The sequence below is a fragment of the Coregonus clupeaformis genome, unplaced genomic scaffold (assembly GCF_020615455.1).
Source record: "Coregonus clupeaformis isolate EN_2021a unplaced genomic scaffold, ASM2061545v1 scaf1954, whole genome shotgun sequence".
Lineage (NCBI taxonomy): Eukaryota > Metazoa > Chordata > Actinopteri > Salmoniformes > Salmonidae > Coregonus > Coregonus clupeaformis.
The window spans coordinates 30,001-42,500 of record NW_025535408.1 but is presented as its reverse complement, the minus strand read 5'-3'; the positions used below and the strand labels follow the sequence as shown (position 1 = coordinate 42,500).

The following is a 12,500-nucleotide window of genomic DNA, read 5'->3' as shown; positions in this document are numbered from 1 at the left end:
CTCCACTGGTGTGTATCAGATTGCTTGGTTATAGCAACATGTCCCTGCTGTTTGTGTTCCTCTGCAGGCCTGTGAGGGGAAGTCAACTCTGAACGACCAGATCCACTGGGCTGATGGCTTCGTAGTGGTCTATGACATCAGTGACCGCTCCTCCTTCATCAAGGCTAAAGCCATAGTACACCTGATCAGAGAGCTGAACCTCGGCGTGGCCAAAAGGTAACCACTCACCTGTCCAGTCCATCCACCCACCTGTCCAGTCCATCCACCCACCTGTCCAGTCCATCCATCCACCCACCTGTCCAGTCCATCCACCCACCTCTCCAGTCCATCCACCCACCTGTCCAGTCCATCCACCCACCTGTTCAGTCCATCCACCCACCTGTCCAGTCCATCCTCTCACCTGTCCAGTCCATCCACCCACCTGTCCAGTCCATCCACCCACCTGTCCAGTCCATCCTCTCACCTGTCCAGTCCATCCACCCACCTGTCCAGTCCATCCACCCACCTGTCCAGTCCATCCACTCTCCTGTCCAGTCCATCCACCCACCTGTCCAGTCCATCTACCCACCTGTTCAGTCCATCCACCCACCTGTCCAGTCCATCCACCCACCTGTCCAGTCCATCCACCCACCTGTCCAGTCCATCCTCTCACCTGTCCAGTCCATCCACCCACCTGTCCAGTCCATCCACCCACCTGTCCAGTCCATCTACCCACCTGTCCAGTCCATCCACCCACCTGTCCAGTCCATCCACCCACCTGTCCAGTCCATCCACCCACCTGTCCAGTCCATCCACCCACCTGTCCAGTCCATCCACCCACCCACCCACCTGTCCAGTCCATCCACCCACCTGTCCAGTCCATCCACCCATCTGTCCAGTCCATCCTCTCACCTGTCCAGTCCATCCAGTTCTACTCACCTACCAAAAGGTAGACTCTCTCACTAATACTAATGGGGTTGAGGGAACATCTGTCTAATGGTCTAATGGGGATGAGGGAACATCTGTCTAATGGTCTAATGGGGATGAGGGAACATCTGTCTAATGGTCTAATGGGGATGAGGGAACATCTGTCTAATGGTCTAATGGGGATGAGGGAACATCTGTCTAATGGTCTAATGGGGTGGAGGGAACATCTGTCTAATGGTCTAATGGGGATGAGGGAACATCTGTCTAATGGTCTAATGGGGATGAGGGAACATCTCACTAATGGTCTAATGGGGATGAGGGAACATCTGTAATGGTCTAATGGGGATGAGGGAACATCTGTAATGGTCTAATGGGGATGAGGGAACATCTGTCTAATGGTCTAATGAGGATGAGGGAACATCTCACTAATGGTCTAATGGGGTGGAGGGAACATCTCACTAATGGTCTAATGGGGATGAGGGAACATCTATCTAATGGTCTAATGGGGATGAGGGAACATCTCACTAATGGTCTAATGGGGATGAGGGAACATCTGTCTAATGGTCTAATGGGGATGAGGGAACATCTGTCTAATGGTCTAATGGGGTGGAGGGAACATCTCACTAATGGTCTAATGGGGATGAGGCAACATCTCAATGTACTGAGTCTTCACCCACAGCAATCAAATTACTACATAAATGCCCCACCAAAACAGTTTGTGGACAACAACATTGTCCTACAGTTTAGCACTGACACAAACAGAGACGATACCGTCAACTCTCCATCATGGCTGAAGTTTTAGTGTCGTAGGTTACATCTGAAATGTCTCCTTATTCCATTATAAAGACTGCAGTACTTCGGACTGCATAGTCTTGAACGTCGCTAGCGTTAAACTCAACGCGGCCTCCTGTTTTTGTCTTCTGTTACGTCCAGGGATTCATTATGGCTGTCCTTATTGCCTCATAGATCCTGCTCACCCTGTCTCCCTCTCTTCCCCATCAGGGATGCAGACTCTCTGGTGTTCCTGGTGGGTAACAAGCAGGACCTGTGCCATGTGAGGGAGGTGCGTCGAGAGGAGGGCCAGCGCCTGGCAGCGGAGTCCCAGTGCCAGTTCTACGAGCTCTCTGCGGCAGAACACTACCAGGAGGTGGTCCTCATGTTCTCTAAGACGGTCCACAACGTCAGCCTGGGGGGGGGCAAGGCCAAGGAGAGGAGACGGAGACCTAGTGGCTCCAAGTCCATGGCCAAACTCATCAATAACGTCTTCGGGAAGCGGAGGAAATCAGTGTGAAGGGTCAAGTGTTACCCCAGGCATCAGAGGCCCTGTTACCTTGTTATTCACATTGGGACTGTTGTTGAATGGTGAAAGGGATTGTGGGGGGGGAAAAAGGTCAATAAACATTGAATGGACCCACCACCAACAACATGGGCTTCACCTACTTACTTGCTATTGCCGTTGCTATTATTGCTGATCATGAAAAGGGTGGAGAAAGGTCAATGACAATTAGACCCCCCACCAACCTACATAGACTTTGCGCAATCCTCCGGTTGCGTAACCACCGAGTGACAACTCTATGTGGGATGTGGTGTAGATGGTTCTACACTGATAACAGAGCTTATTGGGCTGATAGGACTGCTGCTGTTTACTGCTTTTCTGTCTTGTGCTTACCATACTCTAAGGTCTCTACTATATATATATATACTATCGGTCAAAACTTTTAGAACACCAACTCATTCAAGGGTTTTTATGTATTTTGTACTATTTTCTACATTGTAGAATAATAGTGAAGACGTCAAAACTATGAAATAACACGTATGGAATCATGTAGTAACCAAAAAAAGTGTTAAACAAATCAAAATATATTTTTATATTTGAGATTCTTCAAAAAGCCTTGATGACAGCTTTGCACACTCTTGGCGTTCTCTCAACCAGCTTCACCTGGAATGCTTTTCCCACAGTCTTGAAGGAGTTCCCACATATGCTTAGCACTTGTTGGCTGATTTTCCTTCGCTCTAACGTCCGACTCATCCCAAACCATCTCAATTGGGTTGAAGTCGGGGGATTGTGGAGGCCAGGTCATCTGATGCAGCACTCCATCACTCTCCTTCTTGGTCAAATAGCCCTTACACAGCCTGGAGGTGTGTTGGGTCATTGTCCTGTTGAAAAACAAATGATAGTCCCACTAAGCCCAAACCAGATGGGATGGCGTATCGCTGCAGAATGCTGTGGTAGCCATGCTGGTTAAGTGTGCCTTGAATTCTAAATAAATCACAGACAGTGTCACCAGCAAAGCACCCCCACACCATAACACCTCCTCCTCCATGCTTTACGGTGGGAACTACACATGTGGAGATCATCCGTTCACCCACACCACGTCTCTCAAAACACGGCGGTTGGAACCAAAAATCTCCAATTTGGACTCCAGACCAAAGGACAAATTTCCACCGGTCTAATGTCCATTGCTTGTGTTGGCCCAAGTCTCTTCTTCTTATTGGTGTCCTTTTAGTAGTGGTTTATTTGCAGCAATTCGACCATGAAGGCCTGATTCACACAGTCTCCTCTGAACAGTTGATGTTGAGGTGTGTCTGTGACTTGAACTCTGTGAAGCATTTATTTGAGCTGCAATTTCTGAGGCTGGTAACTCTAATGAACTTATCTTCTGCAGCAGAGGTAACTCTGGGTCTTCCATTCCTGTGGTGGTCCTCATGAGAGCCAGTTTCATCATAGCGCTTGATGGTTTTTGCAATTTTGCAATTTTTCATATTGACTGGCCTTCATGTCTTAAAGTAATGATGGACTGTCGTTTCTCTTTGCTTATTTGAGGTGTTCTTGCCATAATACGGACTTGTTCTTTTACCAAATAGGGCTATCGTCTGTATACCCCCCCTACCTTGTCACAACACAACTGATTGGCTCAAACGCATTAAGAAGGAAAGAAATTCCACAAATTAACTTTTAAGAAGGCACACCTGTTCATTGAAATGCATTCCAGGTGACTACCTCATGAAGCTGGTTGAGAGAATGCCAAGAGTGTGCAAAGCTGTCATCAAGGCAAAGGGTGGCTATTTGAAGAATCTCAAATATAAAATATATTTTGATTTGTTTAACACTTTTTTGGTTACTACATGATTCCATATGTGTTATTTCATAGTTTTGATGTCTCACCCTGTAGAAAATAGTAAAAATAAAGAAAAACCCTTGAATGAGTAGGTGTCCAAACTTTTGACTGGTAGTGTATATATCATGTAAAGTAAATGATACCACAGGGAGACTCCATTATTAGCTATGTAAAGTAAATGATACCACAGGGAGACTCTATTTATTAGCTATGTAAAGTAAGTGATACCACAGGGAGACTCCATTTATTAGCTATGTAAAGTAAGTGATACCACAGGGAGACTCCATTTATTAGCTATGTAAAGTAAGTGATACCACAGGGAGACTCCATTTATTAGCTATGGTAAAGTAAGTGATACCACAGGGAGACTCCATTTATTAGCTATGGTAAAGTAAGTGATACCACAGGGAGACTCCATTTATTAGCTATGGTAAAGTAAGTGATACCACAGGGAGACTCCATTTATTAGCTATGGTAAAGTAAGTGATACCACAGGGAGACTCCATTTATTAGCTATGGTAAAGTAAGTGATACCACAGGGAGACTCCATTTATTAGCTATGTAAAGTAAGTGATATCACAGGGAGACTCCATTTATTAGCTATGTAAAGTAAGTGATACCACAGGGAGACTCCATTTATTAGCTATGTAAAGTAAGTGATATCACAGGGAGACTCCATTTATTAGCTATGTAAAGTAAGTGATACCACAGGGAGACTCCATTTATTAGCTATGTAAAGTAAGTGATACCACAGGGAGACTCCATTTATTAGCTATGTAAAGTAAGTGATACCACAGGGAGACTCCATTATTAGCTATGTAGAGTAAATGATACCACAGGGAGACTCCATTTATTAGCTATGTAAAGTAAATGATACCACAGGGAGACTCCATTATTAGCTATGTAGAGTAAATGATACCACAGGGAGACTCCATTTATTAGCTATGGTAAAGTAAGTGATACCACAGGGAGACTCCATTTATTAGCTATGTAATGTAAGTGATACCACAGGGAGTCTCCATTTATTAGCTATGTAAAGTAAATGATACCACAGGGAGACTCCATTATTAGCTATGTAAAGTAAGTGATACCACAGGGAGACTCCATTTATTAGCTATGTAAAGTAAGTGATACCACAGGGAGACTCCATTATTTGCTATGTAAAGTAAGTGATACCACAGGGAGACTCCATTTATTAGCTATGGTAAAGTAAGTGATACCACAGGGAGACTCCATTTATTAGCTATGGTAAAGTAAGTGATACCACAGGGAGACTCCATTATTAGCTATGTAAAGTAAGTGATACCACAGGGAGACTCCATTTATTAGCTATGGTAAAGTAAGTGATACCACAGGGAGACTCCATTTATTAGCTATGTAAAGTAAGTGATATCACAGGGAGACTCCATTTATTAGCTATGTAAAGTAAGTGATACCACAGGGAGACTCCATTTATTAGCTATGTAAAGTAAGTGATATCACAGGGAGACTCCATTTATTAGCTATGTAAAGTAAGTGATACCACAGGGAGACTCCATTTATTAGCTATGTAAAGTAAGTGATACCACAGGGAGACTCCATTTATTAGCTATGTAAAGTAAGTGATACCACAGGGAGACTCCATTATTAGCAATGTAGAATAAATGATACCACAGGGAGACTCCATTTATTAGCTATGTAAAGTAAATGATACCACAGGGAGACTCCATTATTAGCTATGTAGAGTAAATGATACCACAGGGAGACTCCATTTATTAGCTATGGTAAAGTAAGTGATACCACAGGGAGACTCCATTTATTAGCTATGTAATGTAAGTGATACCACAGGGAGTCTCCATTTATTAGCTATGTAAAGTAAATGATACCACAGGGAGACTCCATTATTTGCTATGTAAAGTAAGTGATACCACAGGGAGACTCCATTTATTAGCTATGGTAAAGTAAGTGATACCACAGGGAGACTCCATTTATTAGCTATGGTAAAGTAAGTGATACCACAGGGAGACTCCATTATTAGCTATGTAAAGTAAGTGATACCACAGGGAGACTCCATTATTAGCTATGTAAAGTAAATGATACCACAGGGAGACTCCATTATTAGCTATGTAAAGTAAGTGATACCACAGGGAGACTCCATTTATTAGCTATGTAAAGTAAGTGATGCCACAGGGAGACTCCATTATTAGCTATGTAAAGTAAATGATACCACAGGGAGACTCCATTATTTGCTATGTAAAGTAAATGATACCACAGGGAGACTCCATTATTAGCTATGTAAAGTAAGTGATACCACAGGGAGACGCCATTATTAGCTATGTAAAGTAAGTGATACCACAGGGAGACTCCATTATTAGGAATGTAAAGTAAGTGATACCACAGGGAGACTCCATTTATTAGCTATGTTAAAGTAAGTGATACCACAGGGAGACTCCATTTATTAGCTATGGTAAAGTAAGTGATACCACAGGGAGACTCCATTTATTAGCTATGTTAAAGTAAGTGATACCACAGGGAGACTCCATTTATTAGCTATGGTAAAGTAAGTGATACCACAGGGAGACTCCATTATTAGCTATGGTAAAGTAAGTGATATCACAGGGAGACTCCATTATTAGCTATGGTAAAGTAAGTGATACCACGGGGAGACTCCATTATTAGCTATGGTAAAGTAAGTGATACCACAGGGAGACTCCATTATTAGCTATGGTAAAGTAAGTGATACCACAGGGAGACTCCATTATTAGCTATGGTAAAGTAAGTGATACCACAGGGAGACTCCATTTATTAGCTATGGTAAAGTAAGTGATACCACAGGGAGACTCCATTTATTAGCTATGTAAAGTAAGTGATACCACAGGGAGACTCCATTTATTAGCTATGTAAAGTAAATGATACCACAGGGAGACTCCATTTATTAGCTATGTAAAGTAAGTGATACCACAGGGAGACTCCATTTATTAGCTATGTAAAGTAAATGATACCACAGGGAGACTCCATTTATTAGCTATGTAAAGTAAGTGATACCACAGGGAGACTCCATTTATTAGCTATGTAAAGTAAATGATACCACAGGGAGACTCCATTTATTAGCTATGTAAAGTAAATGATACCACAGGGAGACTCCATTTATTAGCTATGTAAAGTAAATGATACCACAGGGAGACTCCATTTATTAGCTATGTAAAGTAAGTGATACCACAGGGAGACTCCATTTATTAGCTATGTAAAGTAAGTGATACCACAGGGAGACTCCATTTATTAGCTATGTAAAGTAAGTGATACCACAGGGAGACTCCATTTATTAGCTATGTAAAGTAAGTGATACCACAGGGAGACTCCATTTATTAGCTATGGTAAAGTAAGTGATACCACAGGGAGACTCCATTTATTAGCTATGTAAAGTAAGTGATACCACAGGGAGACTCCATTTATTAGCTATGGTAAAGTAAGTGATACCACAGGGAGACTCCATTTATTAGCTATGGTAAAGTAAGTGATACCACAGGGAGACTCCATTTATTAGCTATGGTAAAGTAAGTGATACCACAGGGAGACTCCATTTATTAGCTATGGTAAAGTAAGTGATACCACAGGGAGACTCCATTTATTAGCTATGGTAAAGTAAGTGATACCACAGGGAGACTCCATTTATTAGCTATGGTAAAGTAAGTGATACCACAGGGAGACTCCATTTATTAGCTATGGTAAAGTAAGTGATACCACAGGGAGACTCCATTTATTAGCTATGTAAAGTAAGTGATACCACAGGGAGACTCCATTTATTAGCTATGGTAAAGTAAGTGATACCACAGGGAGACTCCATTTATTAGCTATGGTAAAGTAAGTGATACCACAGGGAGACTCCATTATTAGCTATGTAAAGTAAATGATACCACAGGGAGACTCCATTTATTAGCTATGGTAAAGTAAGTGATACCACAGGGAGACTCCATTTATTAGCTATGGTAAAGTAAGTGATACCACAGGGAGACTCCATTTATTAGCTATGGTAAAGTAAGTGATACCACAGGGAGACTCCATTTATTAGCTATGTAAAGTAAGTGATACCACAGGGAGACTCCATTATTAGCTATGGTAAAGTAAGTGATACCACAGGGAGACTCCATTTATTAGCTATGTAAAGTAAGTGATACCACAGGGAGACTCCATTATTAGCTATGGTAAAGTAAGTGATACCACAGGGAGACTCCATTATTAGCTATGGTAAAGTAAGTGATACCACAGGGAGACTCCATTTATTAGCTATGTAAAGTAAATGATACCACAGGGAGACTCCATTTATTAGCTATGGTAAAGTAAGTGATACCACAGGGAGACTCCATTTATTAGCTATGTAAAGTAAGTGATACCACAGGGAGACTCCATTATTAGCTATGGTAAAGTAAGTGATACCACAGGGAGACTCCATTTATTAGCTATGTAAAGTAAGTGATACCACAGGGAGACTCCATTATTAGCTATGGTAAAGTAAGTGATACCACAGGGAGACTCCATTTATTAGCTATGGTAAAGTAAGTGATACCACAGGGAGACTCCATTATTAGCTATGTAAAGTAAGTGATACCACATGGAGACTCCATTTATTAGCTATGGTAAAGTAAGTGATACCACAGGGAGACTCCATTTATTAGCTATGGTAAAGTAAGTGATACCACAGGGAGACTCCATTTATTAGCTATGGTAAAGTAAGTGATACCACAGGGAGACTCCATTTATTAGCTATGGTAAAGTAAGTGATACCACAGGGAGACTCCATTTATTAGCTATGGTAAAGTAAGTGATACCACAGGGAGACTCCATTTATTAGCTATGGTAAAGTAAGTGATACCACAGGGAGACTCCATTTATTAGCTATGGTAAAGTAAGTGATACCACAGGGAGACTCCATTTATTAGCTATGGTAAAGTAAGTGATACCACAGGGAGACTCCATTTATTAGCTATGGTAAAGTAAGTGATACCATAGGGAGACTCCATTTATTAGCTATGGTAAAGTAAGTGATACCACAGGGAGACTCCATTTATTAGCTATGTAAAGTAAGTAATACCACAGGGAGACTCCATTTATTAGCTATGGTAAAGTAAGTGATACCACAGGGAGACTCCATTTATTAGCTATGGTAAAGTAAGTGATACCACAGGGAGACTCCATTTATTAGCTATGGTAAAGTAAGTGATACCACAGGGAGACTCCATTTATTAGCTATGGTAAAGTAAGTGATACCACAGGGAGACTCCATTTATTAGCTATGGTAAAGTAAGTGATACCACAGGGAGACTCCATTTATTAGCTATGGTAAAGTAAGTGATACCACAGGGAGACTCCATTTATTAGCTATGGTAAAGTAAGTGATACCACAGGGAGACTCCATTTATTAGCTATGGTAAAGTAAGTGATACCACAGGGAGACTCCATTTATTAGCTATGGTAAAGTAAGTGATACCACAGGGAGACTCCATTTATTAGCTATGGTAAAGTAAGTGATACCACAGGGAGACTCCATTTATTAGCTATGTAAAGTAAGTGATACCACAGGGAGACTCCATTTATTAGCTATGGTAAAGTAAGTGATACCACAGGGAGACTCCATTTATTAGCTATGGTAAAGTAAGTGATACCACAGGGAGACTCCATTTATTAGCTATGGTAAAGTAAGTGATACCACAGGGAGACTCCATTACTGGCCTTGTTGCCTCTACTCCTCAATGCATGCCACAAGTGGTCCATTTTTTTATACATCTTTCATTATGACTGACGTGCGTCCCAAATGGAGCCCTATTCCCTACACTATGCACTATGTTTAACCAGAGCCCTATGGGCCCTAGTCGAAAGTAGTGCACTAAATAAGGAACAAGGGGTGCCATTTGGGACGCAGGCTGAATACTGCTACGGAAGAGAGGCAGCAGTTTATTGGCATGGAGGTTGTTTTGGGGACGTTCTTTTCCGTGGTTACTGTTTCCATGGAAAGGTAATGTATCATCAAATAACGAATGTCTGTCTGTTTTAGTTTCATCTTCATGTTTTTAATTGTTCACTCGAATAAAAGTCTTAATAATAAACTCGTAAAATAATGTCATAAACTATAATAAACACTGTAATCAAGTCTGGTTGTCTGTTGGGGTTTTATGGAGGTGTGTGTGTGTGATGTGTGTGTGTGTGGGTGTGTGTGTGTGTGTGTGTGTGTGGTGTGTGTGTGTGTGTGTGTTGGGGTGTGTGTGTGTGTGTGTGTGTGTGTTGGGGTGTGTGTGTGTGTGTGTGTGTGTGTTGGGGTGTGTGTGTGGTGTGTGTGTGTGTGTGTTGGGGTGTGTGTGTGTGTGTGTGTGTGTGTGGATCACCATAGTAGTTGTTCTTTGTGTCAGTGTGCGTCCTCCAGTTCTGAAGTGTTCTCTGTACGTACAACAAGATACTACATCAATCACATTGTGATGACCGAGGCTGACCGTGCATGACCTCAATGTATTGATATTCCCTGCCAACTAAACCAATGTCTCCCCAAAGAGTTACTCAACCCAGGCAGCGAGTTTCAGAGATTACATGAGAGAGAGTTTATTGGGATTGTGGGTATTATTTATTGGGATTGTGGGTATTATTGATTGGGATTGTGGGTATTATTTATTGGGATTGTGGGTATTATTTATTGGGATTGTGGGTATTATTTATTGGGATTGTGGGTATTATTTATTGGGATTGTGGGTAGGGGACCAGTTTTCACCTCTTACAGAGCGCGACAACAAGAGAGAGAGTGATAATCTCTCCATCTACAGAGGTCCTGTGATGTGGCAGAAGATGCCGCAGAAATCAACTCTCTCCCAGACTCACCTGGGTGGAGCCATCTCTCTAGTGTAGACTCCCAGACTCACCTGGGTGGAGCCATCTCTGTAGTATAGACTCCCAGACTCACCTGGGTGGAGCCATCTCTGTAGTATAGACTCCCAGACTCCCCTGGGTGGAGCCATCTCTGTAGTATAGACTCCCAGTCTCACCTGGGTGGAGCCATCTCTGTAGTATAGACTCCCAGACTCCCCTGGGTGGAGCCATCTCTGTAGTATAGACTCCCAGACTCCCCTGGGTGGAGCCATCTCTGTAGTATAGACTCCCAGACTCACCTGGGTGGAGCCATCTCTGTAGTATAGACTCCCAGACTCCCTGGGTGGAGCCATCTCTGTAGTATAGACTCCCAGACTCCCCTGGGTGGAGCCATCTCTGTAGTATAGACTCCCAGACTCCCCTGGGTGGAGCCATCTCTGTAGTATAGACTCCCAGACTCCCCTGGGTGGAGCCATCTCTGTAGTATAGACTCCCAGACTCACCTGGGTGGAGCCATCTCTGTAGTATAGACTCCCAGACTCCCCTGGGTGGAGCCATCTCTCTAGTATAGACTCCCAGACTCCCCTGGGTGGAGCCATCTCTGTAGTATAGACTCCCAGACTCACCTGGGTGGAGCCATCTCTGTAGTATAGACTCCCAGACTCACCTGGGTGGAGCCATCTCTGTAGTATAGACTCCCAGACTCCCCTGGGTGGAGCCATCTCTGTAGTATAGACTCCCAGACTCCCCTGGGTGGAGCCATCTCTGTAGTATAGACTCCCAGACTCCCCTGGGTGGAGCCATCTCTGTAGTATAGACTCCCAGACTCCCCTGGGTGGAGCCATCTCTGTAGTATAGACTCCCAGACTCACCTGGGTGGAGCCATCTCTGTAGTGTAGACTCCCAGACTCACCTGGGTGGAGCCATCTCTGTAGTGTAGACTCCCAGACTCCCCTGGGTGGAGCCATCTCTGTAGTATAGACTCCCAGACTCCCCTGGGTGGAGCCATCTCTGTAGTGTAGACTCCCAGACTCACCTGGGTGGAGCCATCTCTTTAGTATAGACTCCCAGACTCACCTGGGTGGAGCCATCTCTGTAGTATAGACTCCCAGACTCACCTGGGTGGAGCCATCTCTGTAGTATAGACTCCCAGACTCACCTGGGTGGAGCCATCTCTGTAGTATAGACTCCCAGACTCACCTGGGTGGAGCCATCTCTGTAGTATAGACTCCCAGACTCCCCTGGGTGGAGCCATCTCTGTAGTATAGACTCCCCGACTCACCTGGGTGGAGCCATCTCTGTAGTATAGACTCCCCGACTCACCTGGGTGGAGCCATCTCTGTAGTATAGACTCCCCGACTCACCTGGGTGGAGCCATCTCTGTAGCATAGACTCCCCGACTCCCCTGGGTGGAGCCATCTCTGTAGTATAGACTCCCAGACTCCCCTGGGTGGAGCCATCTCTGTAGTATAGACTCCCAGACTCCCCTGGGTGGAGCCATCTCTGTAGTATAGACTCCCAGACTCCCCTGGGTGGAGCCATCTCTGTAGTATAGACTCCCCAGACTCCCCTGGGTGGAGCCATCTCTGTAGTATAGACTCCCAGACTCCCCTGGGTGGAGCCATCTCTGTAGTATAGACTCCCAGA

At 43.8% G+C, this 12,500-nt stretch overlaps 1 protein-coding gene across 1 annotated transcript in view; it reads left to right on the top strand.

The window, feature by feature from the left end:
• The window catches only part of LOC123487978 (ras-related and estrogen-regulated growth inhibitor-like protein), a 7,642-nt gene extending 5,067 nt beyond the window's left edge, over positions 1–2,575 (top strand). The window contains exons 4-5 of the mRNA XM_045218987.1: positions 68–216; positions 1,909–2,575. Of these exons, the coding sequence (XP_045074922.1) occupies positions 68–216; positions 1,909–2,197 (438 nt within the window). The 3' untranslated portion in view covers positions 2,198–2,575. The remainder of the gene's footprint in view (positions 1–67; positions 217–1,908) is intronic.
• Positions 2,576–12,500: the final 9,925 nt, after the last annotated feature.